At 36.0% G+C, this 21,510-nt stretch overlaps 1 protein-coding gene across 8 annotated transcripts in view; it reads left to right on the top strand.

Annotated features, from left to right (window-relative positions):
• Window positions 1–21,510, top strand: part of QKI (QKI, KH domain containing RNA binding) — a 165,752-nt gene that overhangs the window by 82,369 nt on the left and 61,873 nt on the right. For 4 of the 8 annotated variants that reach the window (XM_062572304.1, XM_062572303.1, XM_062572302.1 and 1 more), the window contains exon 4: window positions 9,030–9,080. The exons of the other annotated variants lie outside the window; for them this stretch is intronic. In XM_062572304.1, coding sequence (XP_062428288.1) covers window positions 9,030–9,080 — 51 coding nt within the window. The remainder of the gene's footprint in view (window positions 1–9,029; window positions 9,081–21,510) is intronic. 8 annotated transcript variants of the gene reach the window in all.

Raw genomic sequence — 21,510 nt, 5'->3', positions numbered from 1 at the left:
AGTCTGCATGTATGGTTCTTTGTCTCCTAGTACTGATGCTATGTGAAAGACACTTTTAAATTGAAAGTGTACAAAATTAATCAATAACAGCAATGCTCCTAGAATTGTTACTATAACACTTAAAATTCCTTTTATTTAGTTCATGCAAAAAAACTGGATTGTATTCCCTTAAGTAGTTTAGAAGTTTTACATTCTGTAAAAAGCTTTGTAGGCTTTTCACTCCAGAATAAAGCTATTCAGTGGCTCGATGTTGAAGCTAGGCCAAAAATATGAAACTGTAAGTAAAGAAGAGTAGCTTCTGGAAGGACTTTAAAGTGGATACGCTAAATTCTTTGAAGATCTCAATGAATATGGAAATACACTGTAGTTCAAATAGAATCTCAGAGCTAACGGTAAGAAGTAAGCCTGGGTCCTGTGCAAAAAGTAAGATGGGTTGATTGCAATAGTTGAGATATATTTCACATATTGAATGGTTAGCACAATCAGCTAGAATATATATATATATATAAACTTTAAAAGAGTGTTTCAAAGCAGATACAGCAATATTTTAAGAGTTTTTAATTTTTTTTTAGGTGTGGAAAACATAAAAGATTTTCTTCTTCTGTTAAAAACCTAAACACAGTGTTATTGTTTAAGAGTAGAAAAGCAGCTGTTGCTTTGGTATTGAACTGAGTAAACCCACAAAAAGGAAACAAAACTGTAGTGAAAAGTCATTTTTGAAAAAAAGTTGTTTTAATTCTGTAAATTATTCATAGCCTCAGAAAGAAAACTGTAGGAAGTCTTGTTTAGATAGATGACATTTCACAAATGGGCTGATTTTGAAATATGATGCTTTTAAAAAAAAAATCTTTTACGGGGGGTGTATTAAGTGATACATTCAGCAATGTGCTCTTGTGGCCAGGAAGGCCAATGGTCTACTGGGATGCATTGGGAAGAGTGTTGCCAGCAGGTCGAGGGAGATGATCCTGCCCCTCTACTCAGCCCTGAGGAGGCCTCATCTCGGCTACTATGTCCAGTTCTGGGCTCCCCAGGACAAGAGAGACATGGAGCTACTGGAGAGAGTCCAGCGTAGGGCTACAAGGATGATCAGAGGGCTGGAGCACCTGCGCTAGGAGGAACGGCTGCGAGAGCTGGGCCTCTTCAGCCTGGGGAAGAGAAGACTGAGGAGGGATCTTAGCAATGTGTACAAGTACCTGAAGGGAGGGTGTCAGGGGGACGGGGACAAACTCTTTTCAGTTGTCCCATGTGACAGGACAAGAGGCAATGGGCAGAAATTGAAGCACAGGCAGTTCTGCCTGACCGTGAGGGGGAATTTCTTCCCTGTGAGAGTGACGGAGCACTTGGACAGGTTGCCCAGAGAGGTTGTGGAGTCTCCTTCTCTGGAGATCTTCAAGGCCCGCCTGGATGCAACCCTGTCTACCATGCTCTAGGTGACCGTGCTGAGCAGGGAGGTTGGACTAGATGATCTCCAGAGGTCCCTTCCAACTTTACTGATTCTATGATTCTATGAAATGAGTTAAATGGATACAACTATCAAAAAAAATATTTTTGTGACTATGCAATATGCTCCTTAGATAATAAGGCAATAAATTTAAACTTGTTCCTGCCCCACTGTAGACTTCCCTTCCATCCAAAGTAAATAATTGTGTAAATAGTGAGCCTTAAATAAAACTTCAAGGTATTTATAACCTGGCATTTTGAAGTGGAATGATCTCTGACCTTTTCTTAGTTGTTCTTCCAATTTTCCATCTTATATACTGTAAAAATAATTGTGGGAAGTGAATTTGAGTTTAGGGTGGGTATTTCATGGCATTCCCGTGTTGCGATACAGTATTTGTATAGCAGAGTTAGCTGCCCCACATAGGATTAGTTTCTACAATGATTAGGTAGCTTCCCGTGTTCAACTATATTTCCTGAAAGGTAATTTCGTTTTTCAGATGAGTATTGTGGCTTATACTGTCCAATTGCAGTTACCGTTTCTCTACTAGCTAAGCTAGTTTACTTGATGCTTGCTTAAGTTTTCATGCATTTCATGTAAAATCCTAACTTCATATGAAATTGAGAAATACACTCTTGCAGAATTGATTTTCTGAAATGGACATATCATCCTTTCTGTTCTTCATAAAGCAAGGATAATGAGTGTATCTGATTCTTTTGTTTAAATTGAATTTAATCCTGATTAATTTTCACTGATTTTGGTCATTTGAAAATAATCTACTGTTTTTTTTTTGTTTGGTTGGTTTTGGTTTTTTTAAGCACTTTGCTTATATTGCAGTTGATATTATGCGTTTGGATTATATGTTTGAGTATTTGTTTGTTTCCTGTTAGCTTAACTGAAATTTCCTATTTTGATAGACAAAATTTCAAAATAATATTGCTATAGAGCATTTAAAATAATTTGTCTCTATTTGGATAGCTATTAATCTGCTCTAATGTGATATAATCTCTACCTCCAGCTTTTCTCTTTGCAGAGAAGAAAAGTTCTGTGTTTTGAAAGTATTTGCAGTTTTAACACGTTGAAAAGTAACAAGAGAAAACATTTCCTTAGTGATTGCCTTTCCTAGATACCTTTGGCCTGAGCATGCTTTTCAGTTAAATTCCTTACCGTTCTTTTAGGAATTGCAGGCACTCGTAAAGGCATTTTTTTTAGTAATCCTTATGGAAAATGCTAGTTCGCTCTATCTGATAGCATCCTTGAGCGCGATCCCCTTCATCAGTTCTTAAGTCCATTATACCCACTGCTTTTCTTGGGGAGCTCAGAATTTTGCTTACGGTGCAAGCTTCGTGGACAAGGAAGGCTGGGAATGAATTAGAAGCCTGGAATGTACTGGGGCAGAGATATTAGGTGTCTGAGGCTGGATATGAATCCTCTTTTCCAATCTATTAAGCTTTGCTTCCCCCTCTGTCCCTTCTCTCCCCTCACCCCCCAGTGAAAAATGCCAGCTATAGTGAACTTATCAAATTATTTGATCTTTTTGAGATTCACTGTGAGAAAGTAAGGAGAATTTGCCATGTTGCCCTTGGAGTGTCTGTGTCTCAAAGCTAAGAATTTTTTTTAATCCAGATTTTTGGATGATTCAAAACTATCCTAGAAAATGTGGAGAATCCACACAGAAACTACCTTTTATTCTGTGTATTAACTGAGTCAAGTTACGATGACCTTGGATATGCTTTAAACCAATTTGTGACAATTACAGTCAGAGCAGTTCTTTTTGTGTTGAAAAGTAATGACCTATAATATATTGGAGGCCAGATTAGATCATCCTAATAATTCCTTCTGGCCAAACTCTCTGAAATCTGGAAAATTTTACTTGTAGTTAAGCTTGGTATAAAGAGAGATAGCAGTAACATGTACTGAACAAAACTTTAATGTAGTATATTGGAATACTTATTTCCCAAGTTTTTCTGTAATTAACGTTTTCTCCTTACATGTAGTGGGAGTATATACTACTGAAGTGTTTAATAAGTCTTGAAAAATGTTGAATTTCAGGATTTCTCCCCCCACCACCACTTTGTGTTTCATGTACTTCATTCATGTGCTTGGATATGTTTAAATACAAATAGTTTATTGGTGAGGATTAAGCTAAAATTTGGGGGCTATTTTTGCTTAGCTATTGTTCGTGTTCCTGGAATCTCAGAGAACTCAAATTTCAGCTGAGAAGAATTGTTTGTATAAGAAGTTCTACTGCTTTGGCCATATTCTGAATAAGGCCCTCTCACTCTAGGCAGTGCCTCGTTCATGCTGAATTCAAAACCAGTGTTCAGAAACAAGTTTTAATTATTAGAGTGCCGGGCGTTTTTGTTATGTGCCATGTTTCTGGTCTTTGTGACTTAGTTTAGAAAAGCTTCTTGGTTTAAACAGCGCTTTTGGAGGTTGTTTTTGATTGTTTTTAAGTGAAGAAGAGAAGAAAAGCGTGCTTGTCTCTGTGATAGATTCAAGACCGTCTTCACGGATTTTAAAGGAAAAGCAAAGTGTGATCAGAGTAATAGGCAAGAGGAAATAAAATTCTGCAACAAGTTTGATTGAGTCATAAATCAGATCAGCTAGGCCAGACCTGAGAGATCAGGTGAAAACAGTCTGTGAGCAGTGTGTTAAAAGCATTCTCTACAAAACAGTGGCAGCGGTAGGGGCAAGTATATGCTTTTGCTAAATGTCTTTGTAAATGGTTATTTATCTGTGATTTTTACCAATACATTTTGCCTGAAGGTAGACAATATTTTGCTTTCTGCAGCTGAAAAGCGTAACTTTCATATGTATCAAACTAGGAATTTTATGATTCTTCTGCATCTCAATCCATTCTCTTCTTACCAGCAGCTGTAGTGGTATAACATTGAAATCTGCATGATTACTGTGGAGGTGAGGGAGAATATTAGGGGATACAAAGCTTGCAACAGTTTCACTATCCTGGAGTGATCTAGCTAACAGGACCATGTCTTGTTATGTCTACATCCCACAGAAAAATTTCTATGTTTCTATGGGAGGAAAACATTTAAAATGTACAAATGAAAAACTCAATATGGAGCTGTGTACTAGTTATTTTCTTGCCTGAAGTTTCAGATGTGCTTATTGAGCTATCTCTGCTTCTTGAGCTATCAATGAATATATACAGTGCAAACTTCTTTCTCAGTTTAAGAAAAAGAAAATTGTATGTCTGAGCCTAGGTTGATGTGTGTGTGCATATATATACACACATGCACACACACGCATACACATATATATGTTTGCAGAAGTATTGGTGTGCCTTTGATTATGAATATTTGATATGTGCAATATTTTTATTTACTGTTTGGTTATCAGATTCAGTGGTTTATTTGTTGATAAATAATTGGAACAGCACTTCCATCATGTGCATCTAAGATGGGACAGTGTTATAAAGCCATTAAAAAAAGTTGTTTAAAAATTTTTATGTATTTAACTGCCTAACTAAAAATGTGTATCAGTTCTTAATATTTTTTTTGAGATTTGCTACTTGTATCCACAGATTGCAGAACACAAGTAGAATAGAGATACTCCAACTATTATGCTTCGATCATTTCAGGATGCTTACTGCATTTTAAAATGCAATTTGTCAGTAAATTTTTAGGTTTTTTTTCCTTCATCTTTTTCTGTCACCAGTGATTTCAATTTATAGTACCAATGAGTTTTAGAGCATATTTGCTGATCTGCACTTTGTAGTTTCACAAAATTATTGTTCCTATGTGTCTGAATATATTTTTAGTTGATATCACAGCTCTTTTGGGATCCGCTGCTCAGCTAATATATTTTCTGTACTCCCACTCTCCTTTTTAGGATGCACTCCATAAAACCAGATATGAAAAAGGTTATTTAAAAGATACAGAGAAAGAAAGATAGTATGTTAACATATATGTTCTCTTCTCTCGGCCTCTTTCTTCAAGGCTTGTTAAAACTTAAGACATGTCTTACTCTTCAGCAAGCAGCATTGACCTCTAGATGCTATGCTTGCCTTGAAGGTTATTCATACAGTTAGGCTAGTAAAAACAGGTAAATGTTCTTCTCCAGCCATTTTTTTTTTTTTTTTTTTTTTTTTAGTCACACTTTCTCTGTTCCCCCACTTTAAAGATTAAAGATAACATACTTCAAGATTCCTCTCTACTGTGGAAATGTCATGCAACTGAGTGGACCTTTAGTCTTCTGTAAATTGGTTTTGGTTTATATATGCATGGACACTTTGGCATGGTAATTTGCCTATTTCTTCTGTAGAGACCAACTCAAGATGTTAGTGAGTATTTGCAAAACCTTCTTGTATACAAGCTACCAATATTTCATCTTTAGAAGATGATTCCCATTTGAAAACGAACTATTGTCTGAGATTTCTTAAGATGGCTAGATTTGTTATCTAATCTGATATAAAAGTCTCTGTACTTGTTCATTTCCCTTCTTCCCCCTCCCAAATTCAGAGAGATTAACTCGGTATTGGCAGATTTCATGCTAAGTTCCAATACATTTCTTGTCTTTCACTGTCATAAATACCTTGTGTTCTGTAGTGCTGATCATTTCATCAGAAATGCAATCTTGTGGTCTATTTGATGCAGATCTAATTTTTATAATGGTCTGTGAAGACTCAGATCCAAAACAAGCAGCTGTTAGACCACAGCCTCAATCAAGAATTATCTTAGCATTCTTGTAGTTTATCTCCAGGATTTATGGTCCTCCACATACAACTCTTCTGTGTGAAATATTTACACAGGTAGGAGAGGTGTCAAGTTAAATAGCTTCACAGGTAGGAGGTGTTACATTATAAAAGGGAATATTAAAAACATCATTAAAAAGTAATCTTAAAGTGACCTTGACACAGTATGAATCTATTTTTATTTATTTAAGCTAGTGGTACAATGGATATTGAAATAATCACAGATGCTGTTGAATCAGAATTCAGAAGTTTTTTACTTGCCTTTTTCATTAAATTATGTGGAATTGAAGAAGCTTGCATACTCTTGAGCAAAATACTTTTGAGTCTGGAAGTTATTCATGTTAGTAGTCCTCAAAGGATAAAATGTTTTTGCTATCACAAAATATGGAAGGTTTTCTATGAGTAGTGCAGCACTGTTTTTGGGTTGATGTAATGACCAGTTACCGTTAATAATTTTAGGACCTCTGTTCCCACTGTTTCCTGTACATCCTCCTGAATCTATTGATCTTGTGAGTTTCTTGAATCAGCTCCTTGAGCAATTGCTCATGCTGCAGTGGCAGCACAGGGGAAATGGCAGAATCAGCATCACCCTTTTCAGTGATGGCAAGTTCATTCCATGATTTGATACATGAGTGCCTACATTCAAAATGTGTTGAATTCAACCTGTATCTTAAAACTGTGATTTCACCATTGATTTCACCCAGCTTTTATATCCTGAGGTGTTTTGGTGAAGTTCTTGTTCACCAGAAAGGAAGAAAAGATATAATTTTGTGAAGCTTTTTTAATCATAGCTTTAAAACAACAACAACAAAAAAGACTTTTGTAGCATCACAGAATTTTACATTTTGTAAAATGAAAGTTAAACTATTCTGAACCTAACTTCATTTTCTGAATTTTATATTACTTTTATATAGCTTACTTCTAATATATTATCTACATTTTTAAATTTATTAAAGAATTATTAAATTCCATCCTCTGTTTATTGTTTATCTTGCTGCTGAAAAAGAAACCTTTACTTTGAACTGTGACACTGATCATTTCATGTGATGCCAGTATTGTGGCAGTCAATGTCTGCTGTTTGTTGCAGTTGCAGAAGTAACATTACAGTTTTTGGTATTACACAGACAGCTAAACTGGGGAACAGACCTGGAGTAAAAATGCTCTTGTTTGGGGCTGCTGTTGTGAGGAATCCAGATTATCTAGTCTGCTATTGTGAGGAATCCAGGTTATCTGAGCAAGTGGCCTGCTTAAGTCAGTGCTGTCCCAGAAAGAAATGCTTACTGAACTGTAACTTTTGCACCAAATGTTCCTATATAATTAAGAAAGACAGTCTTTTGTCAGAGAAAGGTGTTTAGGCTGTCTGATTCTGTTTTAGGATTTCAGCTAGATCATGCTCCGTGTATGTATTGATGAAGAACTTTGGCCAGTTCACTGATTTGATTTAGTTTAAAACACAGGCTACAACTGTATGCTGGTTGAGTATAGTTTATTTAATTTTAAATAAATCTAAGACAACATAATGAGTCATAATTTTAAATTAATTTTAAGTAGGTGCATAGTTTTTAGAGTACTTTACGTTTTATATTTTTAATCTTTTTAGACATCGTGCTTTTCTTTGCGTATTTTTTCATAAGCAACTTTTTAAACTTCCCTTTTTTTTAAAAAAAAAGAGGACTGAGCTGCATGCCTTTCCTCTCATACATACTAAAGTGTGAGTGGAGGGAACAGAAGGGACTTAAAGCATTTTACTAATGGATTCTTGATTTCATCTGATCTTACGTAAAGTAAACTTGGAATTTTAATGGCAGAAAAGTGTCAAAGGTAGCTACACCCATTTAATATTCTGCTTCTTAGAAAAGCTTCTTTTAAGAAAAATCAGGATGTGTGTTTTGAAGAATACTGATACTCATCGCTATCTACAATCTGATAAAACGTCGTGCTTTTTAACATAGCCAAAGCTGGTGAAGAAAGCATTCCTTCCTCAACTTTTTCTCTTCCCTTCCCTCTGGCTCCTCACCTGAGCTATTTGAACTATTACAGAAGTCGCAACAGTAACTGGTTTATTGGTTAGAATAAATGATCTTTTTGCTCTTTTGCATACACTATGAATTTGACTATTAATCCTCTCCCATACTTTTTTTAATTAACATCTTGCCATCATGTGAAAAGTATTATTTTTTTATAAACACTTATGTCCTGATGAGTGTATCATTACAGCATATATACATACTGTCTTTTAAAAACAGGTTAGTAGCAGATGAGAACATCATGCTTGGCTCCCCTTTGGGCAGCTCATGTTTATTGCCTCTTAAACAGTAGACAATTTTTGAATTTTTTTTGTAAAGGACTTCTAAAAGCTGTGCTTGTACCTTCTGCTATTTTGCTACATAAAAAGATGGCCTGAAAAGGATTTGAGACTTTTTTCTAATCGCTTTTTATCTTTTAGATTTAAAGTATCATCTCTTCAGAATTTCTAGGGGACTGATTTTTTTAAGAGGTTTTTTTAACGTTAATTCATAAAACTACATGCAAAACATCAGTGTAGATAGCAGAGGAGTATTTAGTACAACATCTCTTTCCAGAACTATTGGTCACTCAAATGAAGTAGGACTTGAGAAAAAAACAAAGAAAATTGAAGTTATTTCCTTTTCTGTGACTTAGCCTTTCTTGATTCTTGTATTGTTCTTGCTTAACTCTACATCATCTTATATTATGCCTTCTTAGGACTTGAATCGCAAGTGTGAGCAAGAAGGAATAAATTATGTTCATCACAGGATAAAACAAATCAAACTCCCTAATTCCAACCCTTCATGCCTCTTTTAAACATCTTAAAGAAGCAAAATAGGGCACAAGCCCAATATTTTTTTTGCTTTTCAGGTCTCCTTTAAGAGCAGAGACAACCATGATCCAGCAGTTTTGGAGGTAGAGGCAAGTAAATGTTTTACTTCTTGTAAACATTGCAGTAAGTTTTTGTGAGTCACCTACAAATTGAGGAGACCCTGATTGAAAAAGAACCTCAACCATCCCTTCCCAAACAGTGTATTTACTTTATATGCCTGATGTGGAGAAAAACACATTTAAGCTTCTATTGCTAACTGACTGGCTTCACTTTGTTTGCACGTTGTGCCATACCTACTTAGTGTAAAATTATACAGGCTTAATATTAGTAAGAGGTTTTGATAACAATTGTTAAAAGTTCTTTCTTTGGAACCTGTCTTCAAAATGTAAATTGTTTTGGGTGAATCATTATATTGATTTCCTTTTTTCAAAAAATCAGTGGCTTGTATTTCCTACCTCCGACTGCTGGTGTTTCAAGTCAGTTCTTCAGCACTGCCACTTTGAGAAATTCAACAACCTTCTTGTATTGGATCTAAACCTGTAATTATTTCTCTGTTGGGGACATTTCTGAGAGCCTATGTTGAGTGTCTTTTAAAGGTTCCACTTGAGTTCTTAAACCAACCAGATGTTTTACTCTTTTCTGAAGGCTGTATTAGAGATGCTGGAAGGAGCTATGCATCTGTATTGTTGAAGTCTTAATCAGTCACCCTCTGAGTGCTACTGCTTCTCAGGAAATTTGATTCCTTCTATTTTATCAGGCTGTAGTTCCAGGACTGTTCTTAAGACCATTCAGATCAACATTGCTGGTGTTCAGTGCTGCTCCTGCTGCAGCTATGGCTAGGCATAATTTCTCCTGTCCTTGTAAAAGTGATTGGTGATTTGAATGATCACGATGAACTGCTTCAGTGCTAAACCTGCAGAAAACTAAAGCTAGAAACTTTTCCTGTTGTTCTTGAGCACCATAAAGTAGGCCATGAACATCAGGGTAAATGGAGGTGGGAATGGTAGTGCTGACACTAGAATAACTTCAGCTGTTGCAAATCTACTGCACTAGGCAAAGTGCAGTAGTTATTCTTCAATTAGTTCAGCTGGATGGCCATGGCTTATTGATATGCTGTGGATGTGATGCTTCTTACATCTTTAGACAAATTCTGTGGGATCCACAGCTCATTTATTAGACGCACAAAATGTGGTAAGTACAGGCTCGAAATAAGTGTTCACTCTGCTACTTACAAACTTTTTGCTGCGTTTAATTTTCTTATTTAAAGATGCAGACATTTGAAGGAAACCAGAACTTTCTGATCACAAATGATGTTAGATGGATGCTAATTGAGAACTGGGAATCAAAGTGGTAAAACCATAGACTTGGAGTTTAGTTTGCTGAAATATCAGGGTTTTTTTGTTTTGTGGGATGGGCTGGAATTTGTTAATGTTTTTGGTCTCTTTTCTTATTTGGAAATAATTAAGTTCATTTGTAACAGATTTGGATGAATTCTTATGGCTATAATATAGTGCGAAGATGAAAATGTAATAGCTAATACTTAAAGCATGTATTAATTTTGTTGGCAGCATGCAATTTTAACATATGGAGAATATTAATGACAAGTAGAATGCTGATACACTGAATTCTCATCTCCTTTCCATGAATGCTTTGCAAATAACTTTTTTCAAACCTGTTCAGTTAGGAAACTGGTTGTTTTTTAATCTCCTTCCTGCTAGCTAATAAATATAAAATGTAATGCTGTATGATTTAGAAATAATACACAGGTCTTGGTTGTGAGGGATGTGCTTCCAGACATTTTCTCCTAAGGTCAGGTATACATGGAGGCAGTACAAATGTTACTGTGTATTTGATTTTGAATTCAAATTATGAATTGTTTTCACTTTTTTCTTATATTTATGCAATGAACATGGATTTCATTGCATTTTACTTTCAAATTAAAAAAAAAAAAGTGTTCAGAAATAATTTGTCATCATTTATTCCTTTATGGAAATGACATTTCAATAATACCAGTTAAAGTTATTTTTACCTATTGAATATTTCTGTAAGGTTTTTATTTTAAAAGACTTAACACATATACGAATAAAGGGCTGATAGTACATTATAGGTTTTTTAAATAAACTGAAAATTATGTGGCCTTTATCTCATTAAATGTTAGAAAGCAAAAAAAAAAAAAAAAAAAGTCCAAACTCAGAACTTAAGGACAAATTCTCTGATGGGCTAGAGTAATGAGAACAGCTAGGGAGTACTGATTATATATTATTGACTATAATGGTCTTGCTCCTTTGAATCATTACAGTAGTACTACTGAAGGGAACTACCCATTGGCTTACTGGTTTACATTGTTTTGTTACAGCTTTTCTCACCTGAGAGAGATGTGAGGTTAAAATCCTAAAGATTGATCCTTTCTGTGCTATAAGCAAAGGCTTCCTCAGTATGTTGTCAGCAGTACTGTTGGCAGCCTTTTAATACCAAGGCCAAGCTGGCATTTAGCCATAGTCTTTACTGAGATGACTGTCACTGCATTTTAATCTAGCTTTAAGAATGCTTGACACATGTTTGATACCCCTCATTCTGCAGTCCTTATGATCAATAGAGTTACTGCATGAAATTGCTTGTGAAGGAGGAACGGAACAGTGGCCACATCTTGAGGTATCAAGGTGGTAATTAGTGTGTTGAATCCTATGTAATTGCAGCAAGAGTTAGAGGCAGCAGCTGTTGTAAGGTAGTATAATTACAGACCGTATGCATAAGGTTACAGTTGTAAATACATGGAAAGTTTGTGTGTGTCTGTGTGTTGAGGTCATTTGAGAGTGTTCCAAATTCTTCGATGGACTTGGTTTTAATTTAATTCATGAGAGAATTACCATTACTGTTAATTCTGTACTCAAGTAACAGATCTGGGGAGTGTTTTCTGTATTCTCTATGGTAAGTTGAATTTTTGTTTTATTTTTAAAATAAAAGTTAGTTGTGATTGGTTTAATTTGTATTGTATCAGTGTCTTACCTGTTACTTTTCAGGTACCTTTTACTGATGTCCAGGTTATTTGTTTACTAGTACATTCAATTTTTAATTGTTGTAACTCTATAAATATAGAAAGAATGCAAGTATTTTAGGAAGAGGGAATAAAATGATTAGAAAACAAAGATATTGAAATATATACTTTTGTATTCACCAGAAGATTATTGTAGTTTTAGAGTAAACACGCTAGTTTAATAGCTTAGCAGCTTAGTGAAAAAAATAAGAGAATAGAGATGAAATGCAACGGTAGAGTGCTAACATTAAATATCTAAAAATTTGAAAGTCTTTGTATTAAGCTCATTATGTAGCATCAAAATGCCATCCTTTGTCCTACTCAGTACTGTACTACTTCACCGAACATGGCTCACTGTTGAAGGAAAAGTAGAATAAATGTCAACAACAGCATACCACTCATCTGTTACTTATCCACTGCTTAGAACTATTAGCATAGTATGAATTTAAAACGGACAACCCAAAGCTAACACAGCCCGTTCTTTAAAGCGAACAAACAAATAAAAATTTATGAATGAAGGCCTGGTCTGAATAAAAGCAATTCTTGTGTTGAGAACATTGCAACTAATGGGCAGGTTTTTTAGGTACAGAGCAAAACAGTTAGTTTATGGATTGAAGTGATGCAGAAATTTAGCTTTCCTATTGTTTCCAATTGATAAAGAGCCTCTTTTACCTGTCTGGACAGCACAACATACTTGCTAGTATATGGTGAACTCTTACCCTGGATTTAACATCATGTCTGTTTAACAGTATTTTGTGGAACTCAGGTTTGCTGCATTCATCAATGAGTTTATATTATTTATATTCTTAAAAACACCCAGTGGTCTATAGAGGAAAAAAAGCGGGGGAAGAAAGGCTTTGCTCAAAGCATCCACCTTTTAAGCAACGGGATGGGAACCATGGCCAACAGCAGACTGTTGTCTGCTCAGCGGTTCCTTCTCACAAAGATAAAGCCCTTCTGTGATAGGGAGTTTTGTGAGGGGAACTGACTGCAGAATTAACTCTGAGCAATGTCTCCAGTCTCATTGCTCTCTAGTCCAAAATGCAAGGTGTACTTCAACTTTTTTTGTAAATCTGGAAGTTATAAAACTTACTGTGTAAGAAATCACTTACCGTGTAAAGAAATGACAGTGTGTGAATACCCACAAGTGGCATGTTAATTATACCCCTCCATTACTAGAAAGCACTCATAAGCGACGATGAAAGGTGTATTAAAAAGTGTTACATAATAGAGCAGCTATTAATACTGCTATAATATGAATAAGGGAAGAGGGACCACAAAACCCAACTGATGTTCTCAGTGAAGTTGTGCATTAAGAAGAATATTGAAGGTTGTAAATGTAAATTAGAAGATACCATAATTAAGGTTGCTCATGATGTTCTTTTTGTATAAAAGTAACTTTCTTTGGAGGTCCTCACTATGGTATGAGTGGCTAATTTCGTTTTCTTTGTGGTACCCTTATTTAAGCAAATGGGAAATAGTATGCTCTTTTTCCAGGTGGGAGACTGAGGTTCAAAATCTGAAGTTGAAAATGTTGACTGCTTTATATGCCTAACTTGAGGTGACTAGGCTGGTATTCTGAGCTTTCAGAATACTTGCATTTATAAAGCAATTTACTTTAAAATTACATTTGACTTCAGTAGCACTGAAACATGTCTACATGCCCAACACGTCTACAGTGCAGGCCCTAGAGCTGTAAGTCAGGCCCTCAGAGGATGGGACTTGCTCATCCTCGTCTCCTGTTGTGGGTGGTTTGCTGCTTTGGGCTGCAGCTGTGCTGTGTAGTCTGCTGAAGGCATGCTTGATGGCTGGCTTCCTCCGGGTGATGGGATGTTCCTGTGCCCTCCTATGTGCTTAGTTTGCTGCTTGTGGGATGTGTCACCCAGCCAGTTCAGCATGCTAAACAGGCAGAAACCAAATCTGACAGCAGAAGCTGTCAGCTGTGTTGAACTGGCTTGTTGAAGGGTTTAGTCAGAGCTGTAGCTTGTGCAAGGACCTGTTAAGGAGAACAGAAATGAAACCACTCCTTTTAGTCATGCTGTTATTCAGCTGTGCTGTTAACTCTACTGAAGTCCTTCTGTAGAAGGAAACTCAGCATCATTTTGAATTGCGGTTTGGAAGAACTGCTTTCTCTTAGTGTGCTATGTAAGGTCAATCTCCTGACTTCTAAGCACAGAAACTGTCTAAAGCTGGCAGAGTTCATTTAAGCAACCACTTATGAAAAGGTTTAGTTTATGGTTTGCACCACGTGTTCTTGTTGCCATAGGAAGGAATTGAATTTAATTATTCAGGATAGCGTCTACCTGCCTTGATACTTGAGAATGTTCTTGCCATGCCCACAGATTTACAGGAAGCAGGAGTCAGATGCTTGTTCTTCATTATACATCTCTGAGAGTTTCTTCAAGGCGTATAGATCCTGGGGACTGAAATAAAAAAGATATCAGATGTAATCGTATCAATACTGTTACCTCTTTTCTTTAAGAAGTAGAAATCTGCACAGCAGTTCAGCTTATACTTTAAATTTGTTTTAACATTTTTTTTCTTCCCACCTTCTCACTTTTTCTCCCTCAGTCTGACTGTTTGTGCTCTTAAAGTTAAGTTTTGACAACTTACACTACCTAGGAATAGCTCTTTATGTTCCAGATAAATGCTTAAGATACTAGAGCTTTAGCCCAAAACCTGTATCACAATCATATCAACCTTGCCCTGGCAGTAAAAGAAGCTTTACTTTTTCAATATACAACCCCTTTTTAGGATTTGGCTGCAATTCTTGTAGCCAAGCAGTAAAGTATTACTGGCAAAGTGACACAAGTTGAAGTATTAAAGTCTTAAAGTTGCTCTCCTTTCTCTACCCTTTGCCTATTCAACTCCCCCCAGCTGATCTAAAGAAATGAAGGTGATTAACATTTGTTTCATCTTTAATTCCGAAATTTTGGGGGGCAAGAACAGTTTATTTGTGGTTTCAAACATAGAGATAGCAATGTATGATAATTACAGATAGCATCAGGAAGTTTTTGGAAGCTTAATTACCATATAGGTATCTTTCTTTTGACTTCCAAGTCTTTATTTTTGTGGTTTTGACAAATAGTAAAAACCTAAATATCATAATGTCCTAAAATAAAGCTAATCACATTATTATGAAATCATTCATAACAAATCTGATTTAAGAAGTAGTAGTAACTGTTTATATTCTTGGTCAGAGATCACTTAAAACTTTTGTGTGCATATTAAAAGCTACTAATCTGGGGTTTTTGTGTGTGTGTGTGTGTGTGTGTTGGTTTGTTTTTTGGGGGAAAAGGAAAGAAGAGTTTTCATACCGATTTTCTGAGTCTAGCTGACAGTTCTGAAAGTAATTCTGTACAGAGGTTTATAAACATATCTGAAATTTGACTATTACAGTGCATGTTAAGAGGTGATATTTTGCTTTTCAATTTGCTTGGCGTGCTGCTACTATGTTAACATGCCCAATTTGCGTTAAGCCCGTTCCGCCTGCAGGCCCGAACAGGAACAATCCCTGTCTGGGTGCGTTTCACCTCCCCCCTGCTGCTGTTGCTAATGTTCGTGCAGCTGCATGGTTAGGTGGAGCAGGGAGATGATCCATCTCACAGTGTACACTGGGAAGAAACAATTCTGCCAGCATAAGGAAAAAAGAAAAAAGTAAAAAGTCAGAGGTTTAAAAAATGGATAGACAAGGTCCCCTTTTCTCCAGATTTGCACTGGATTGAAATGGCCTTGTTGCTATGATCTGACATTCACCATCATTTCAGCCTCCTAAGGCAAGTGAAATACTGGAGCAGCATGAAAGATCCGTAGGACAAAATCTATGAAATAAGATGACAAAATTCCTACTTACTTCAGTGATATCTTTAGTTTGGCTGAGCTGTAACTTGAAACTAAGTAAAGCAACAGTTATCTTACTAAGATACAGTACTGTCAAGAGTTACCATAGCACTTGATAATTCACCTTGTCCCATAAAGCATTTCATGCTGGATCAACTTTGGAGAAAAATCTGCAAGAATAAAATCCTCGATATACTGGTTTTGCCCAATTTCTTTTGGGCAAAGAAGCTTATGCTTTTGGATGGGAACCTTTCTGGGTCTGCTAGCTGGAACAGTTCAGTGTACAGCTGTAAAAATGCAGCACAGGGGAAGTTGGGGAGGATGTTGGTGTTTGGGGCTTCCTATTTTGTCAGCAGGCCAGCCAAATTGTGTCAGCTCCATGGCATCATGAAGCCACGAGATTAGAAAGTTCCAACGTGGTATTTCATGTAGGTAGGGAACCACTTTGATCCAGAAACAGCTCTGAACTCAGGGCAGCACACTAAAGTTTTCTGAGCATGACGTCTGCTGAGCGTCTAGGTGGCCCGGTACAGCATCTCATTCTGTGCATTAGATATACACGAGCTTGTTTTCTGCCATCTGGTTTTTCAGAATAGCTCTCTTTAGGTATAAAGCTTTGTGTTTGACAGCATTTAACCACAACTGGCTTTTTTTTTGTGTGCGTGTGAAATAGAAGATACAGCTTTTTAATCCAGAATTGTCTTGAAGGGGCCCTAGTATGCAATAGTAATGGAGAGTTAAAGACATGCTGAATCACATTAACTTATTTGACATTCATGTAAGGAGGAAGTATGTGTCTACATTAATTTAAACAATTGGTTTGTTGCTTTTATAGAAGAAAACTTCAATACAATTTTAAAATGTGAATTAAGCTACAGTCTTCTCCCTGACCAGGTGCTTCAGCATTTCTTTTGTTACATTATTTTATCAGCAGCTTTCTGCTTGTGAACTGCCACCATTAGAAGCTCAGTAGGAGCAAAAGTCTGTGTTAATTTGCCTGACTGTAACCGCACAATTAAAGTGGTTTATCAGCAGGGGTTAGGACAATCAGTGTGTTCCAGTGCTTCATGTTATAAAATTACTTCTGTTGTTCAAACAGATACTGTAATTAGTGCATCATTTTAAACTGCCCCCCCCCCTTTTTTTTACAGGGCTGTCTTGGAATTTCATCTGATAAAAACCTCCGTAATTTTGCTACTTAGATAAGCATCTATTTTGTTTGCAGGCTACTTTTAAAATAACTTTTAGAGAAATATCAATGTCAGGACTATATCATGTGAATACATGCGTAAATACAATGGTGAGGTGTTCCGGTGTTCTTTTTTGTATTAATAATCATTGTTAGTATCGACTAGCATTTAATACCTAGTTCTTATATATATGAACAAGTTATGTCAACTAATAAAATAAAACTAAATAAAAATACCTGCATTCTGTCCCTAATACCTACGTAACTAGATTTCACTTAGAATACAGTTTTGTAGGACATTATAAGCCAGCTTTTAAGTGGTGGTTCACTGTTAAAAGCTGGTCCCTCACTGAGCTCTCCCCCGTTTGTAGCGTTGACCTAGTGTTGGCACTCTTCCCTTTCCACAATCTCATTCAATTTACTTGGCCAACAGAAAAGAGAGAAGGAAAAAAAATAGCCCAAGGATTGATTTTGCTGCATCAGCAACTTGCTGCATCAGCGGCTCACTGAAAGGCTGGCATGTGCTTGAGGCAGTGCCAGGGGAGGCATAAAAGTGGTATGGCCAAGGGAGCTGGAACTTTTTGAGACTCTTAGCACAACCGGTGACGCTACAAGACAATGGTGAAAGAAGACGCAACTTGTTTTGCTGGGGACTAGTACCTCATGAGCATCAGCTGATGTGAGGTTATTGGTATGCCTGACATTTCCAACCAGTTGGTTTATTTCTTGCACCATGTGTTAGAAATCCTCCCTCCTCTAAATGATTTTGTTGTAGGCAATATTCCTGAAACAGGAGCTTCAAAAACTTAAAAATGAAGTTCTATAGATCAGGTTGGCAGAAAGAACAGTTATAATGTTCAACATGGTAAGATCAGCATGGCCCATGTAAGGTGTAATCAGTTATGACAGGTTGAGTAGAGTTTCTTCGCTAAATGGCTCATTCAAACTTATCAATGTGGCATTGCTACGATATATTAACTCTTATTCAAAGATATTTAAAATAGAGCAAGACTATAATTTGCCTGCAGAGGTTTTTCTAATTTGTCACTTTATAGTTAAATTTAACATTCACTTCAAAATTTCTTTAAATCAATATGTTAACATTTTTGTAAATTCACACAACTTTTTTTTTTTTTTAAATGCTCTCATAATTAAGTATTTTTAAAACTTTGAATCTGTGTGAATTAGGGAACAGAAACCTTTCCTTAAAACTGTTCTCTATAGCACAATTACCTATAGCACAATTTATTAGACAACATATTTTAATAATTTCACTAAACAGCTAAATCTCTTCTCTCCCCCTCTTACCTCCTCCATTTTGACTGTGAGAAGCGACTGAGTGATTATAGTTTCTTATATTTCATGATAATTTTAAGTTGTTAAAAAGTACTTGAATTAAATTCTTAAATGGTTTAACTATTCTGCCACCTTTCCTTTTTAGCATTTAATTTGACATTACATGAAAACATTCTTCCATTTTACTCAATTTTTGTGTTTTCTGTCTGTCAGTAGGAAAACAACTCATTGTAATAAGTTAATGAAAATATTTTAATGATCTATCACTTTAAGATGACTGAGAATACTGATATATTGTCTTCAAATGTTTCCTTGAGCCAGCACCTTTATTTCTTTAAAAGCTCTGTGCGATTGCTACTAACTTGTAAGCAGTGTTTGTTTTCTGATGGCCAAGAGTATTGGAATTTGCGTAAGTTCTAGTGGAAAAAGTGCATGGGAGGGAAGTTGCGCTTTTTTGTACTGTGGGCCACAGCTTTCTGAAAAAATACTTTATGGAAAACTTTTTATGTTCATTCTTTAATGAAGATACAGTTGCATGTGTATAAATAAATACCTGGACAGTGTTTATATTCAGTGTTTGTTTCATTTTCTGTTAATGACATTTTAACAGCTGATAATGACTAGATTCTACTTCACAAGGATTTTTTTTTTCTTTTTTTAATTTCTTCAACTTATTCATAGTCAGTGAGCCACAATATGAAGATCTTCAGGCCTTGATGCGACAATAAATAAGTATGAGATTTTTAAGAAGTTCTTGGCAAAATACTTCTGTGATCATGAGCCTCAAAATACATTTCTCTTTCACCTTCTCCGTTTTTTCATCTTTTGAACAATTTTAATTGAGCTTGGTAGATAGGCACCTCTTTCCTCTGAGTTTAAATTCCTTTGAAAATCAATAAAGGATAGGGGAAAGGTGTAAAATAATACCTATAGTTGAGGGAAGGACTGTACTGATTTTTCTGTCATCTATTGTATATACTGATAGTAAACTGCTATCTTTTTCTTAGAGTCCGTAGTTGAGGCATTTTTTATAATAATATTTTATGCAGTTGGATTTCAAGTAGTTGTAGAAAGAAAGATTTTTTACTACTTGATCTAATGACCCTAATGGTGAGGTAAAAGTGGAACAGTTTCATTAAGTTCGTTGTTTTATGTGTACCCTGAGGATAATGATTGTACACACACAGGCAACTGAATGAAGGCAAAATCTGTTTACAGAATTAGGCTATGTTTAAGGATACTGAAATTTCTGCCAAACAAGAAGCACAGTGAAATTTCATCTGTCAGTTATATTGCTCTTAATGTTCTTTAATTTAGCAGACAAGACGGTTTGGTTGTAATTAAGCTTTTCTAATACCATTGTTCCCCAAGGTTGTGGAATAAATCATTTTACTCGGTAATCTCCTGCATCTTCACTGCATCCATTTTTCCTGTATAATTCTTGCATAAACAGTCTCTGAGATACAGCAAAACTTCGTGCTGTAAATTACTTCGTGTGTATATTATGTAATTTTGAATATATTCAGTTGAATTTATTTTTTTATGAGTCTCTTCAGTTTTGTGGGGTTTTTTTGCCATTTCTTACTTGACCTGCGTAACCTTCCTGCTCTGCTAGCCAGTGTATTCTGTCCAGAAGTAACTTGCAAGGCAGTTACTGGTACTCCTGACAGGTTTTTCTCTAGACATACCTGGCAACCTGGCTGAACTGTGCTGCAGTGGTACGGAAGGGCAAGAAGCAATGGGCACAAACTGAAAAATACAAGAAATTCTGTCTAGAAAAAATCTCTGAAACATCTGAAAACGCCAAAAGTTATGAACATAAGAAAATGCTTTTTTACTATAAACATGCTCAGGTGCTGAAACAGTTTGCCCAGAAAGATTGGGAAGCCTCCAGCCTTGGAGATGTTCAAAACCAGCCTGCACATAGCTCTGAGCACCCTGCTGTAGGTGATGCTGCTCTGAGCCGGGGGCAGGGGCCAGCCTGGGCAGTCTCCGGAGATTCCTTCCTAGCGAGTCTGTAAAGCCAGCAGCTTTGCCGTAGCTGAAATTCACTTCAAGATAGGCAGAGTTTGTAGGGCTTCCCCCCCATCCTCCCAAGTTGCCCAGTGAATTACTCCTACTCTTTCGCTCTCGGCCATCTTTCTGCTATGTTTTCTCCAAAACAATTTAAAAACACCTCCCAAACTTTAAAGCCTCAAACTTGGCTATTCCATATTTCACAAACCTTGAGAAGGACACTTTCCAAGTTTAGTTCCGAATTATTTAGTCTACAGCCTCTTCCACCTTTTCTGTATAAAGTAGGACTGGGAAAAGACTTCTTAAAGACTTATTGCACAGAAAGGAGTAGCATCTCTTAAGTAATGATTTTACTTAAAAGGAAATATGTTTCCCATACCACATCCTCAGAATTTAGGAGGAAAAGAGGCAGTATAAGAGATTGCAGTTCTTAACCACAAAAGGCGGCAAGTTATTTTCTCTTTCCTCCCATCAGCCTAGCCCTGTAATGTGTTTTGCATACAACATTATGTTGAAATAAATGACCTAGTGGATATTTGAATTACTTGCCTTTAAAAAAAAAAAAAAAAAAAAAAAAAAAAAGTTTATTATTATTATTAACTTTTCACTAGCTTTTCTCTTTTAATAAACCATACGATTTTTTTTTTTTTTTTAATCTACAAAGAAAGCAACCTTATGGGACAGGAGGGAATCAGTGCAACAATTCCAAGCCCAAGTATACTGAGATAGAACAGAAGAAATTTGAAGTCTATTCCCATCTATGTTCCCAAGTTTTTTGACTAGTTTTTTTTTCCAAAATGTATTGTACTGGCTTCCATTCTTACTCCTTTTTTTTTTTCAGTCTTACTGCTATTGGGAATATAATTTCTCAGATAAGACTTTCATTAAAATATTAGTACACTTCATGATCATAGAAGAGGCAAAGTAATTATAATTCAGTTATCTTACAGATAAATGCTTGTGACTGTGAGGTCAGAACAGGTGGTTCATGTGATTATTTTTTGGTGGCAAATACTGTGTGTAGTATCAATAAAAGGGTGAGTTTTTTTGTGAATAAAGAATCTAAAGGGGTATGTATTTTTGTGAAAAAAATGCATAGTATTATCTGTGTATTGTCTTGTATACAACTTAAAACCACATGATG

Source organism: Rhea pennata, chromosome 3 (assembly GCF_028389875.1).
Source record: "Rhea pennata isolate bPtePen1 chromosome 3, bPtePen1.pri, whole genome shotgun sequence".
NCBI lineage: Eukaryota > Metazoa > Chordata > Aves > Rheiformes > Rheidae > Rhea > Rhea pennata.
This window is presented reverse-complemented; position numbering and strand designations above follow the sequence as displayed.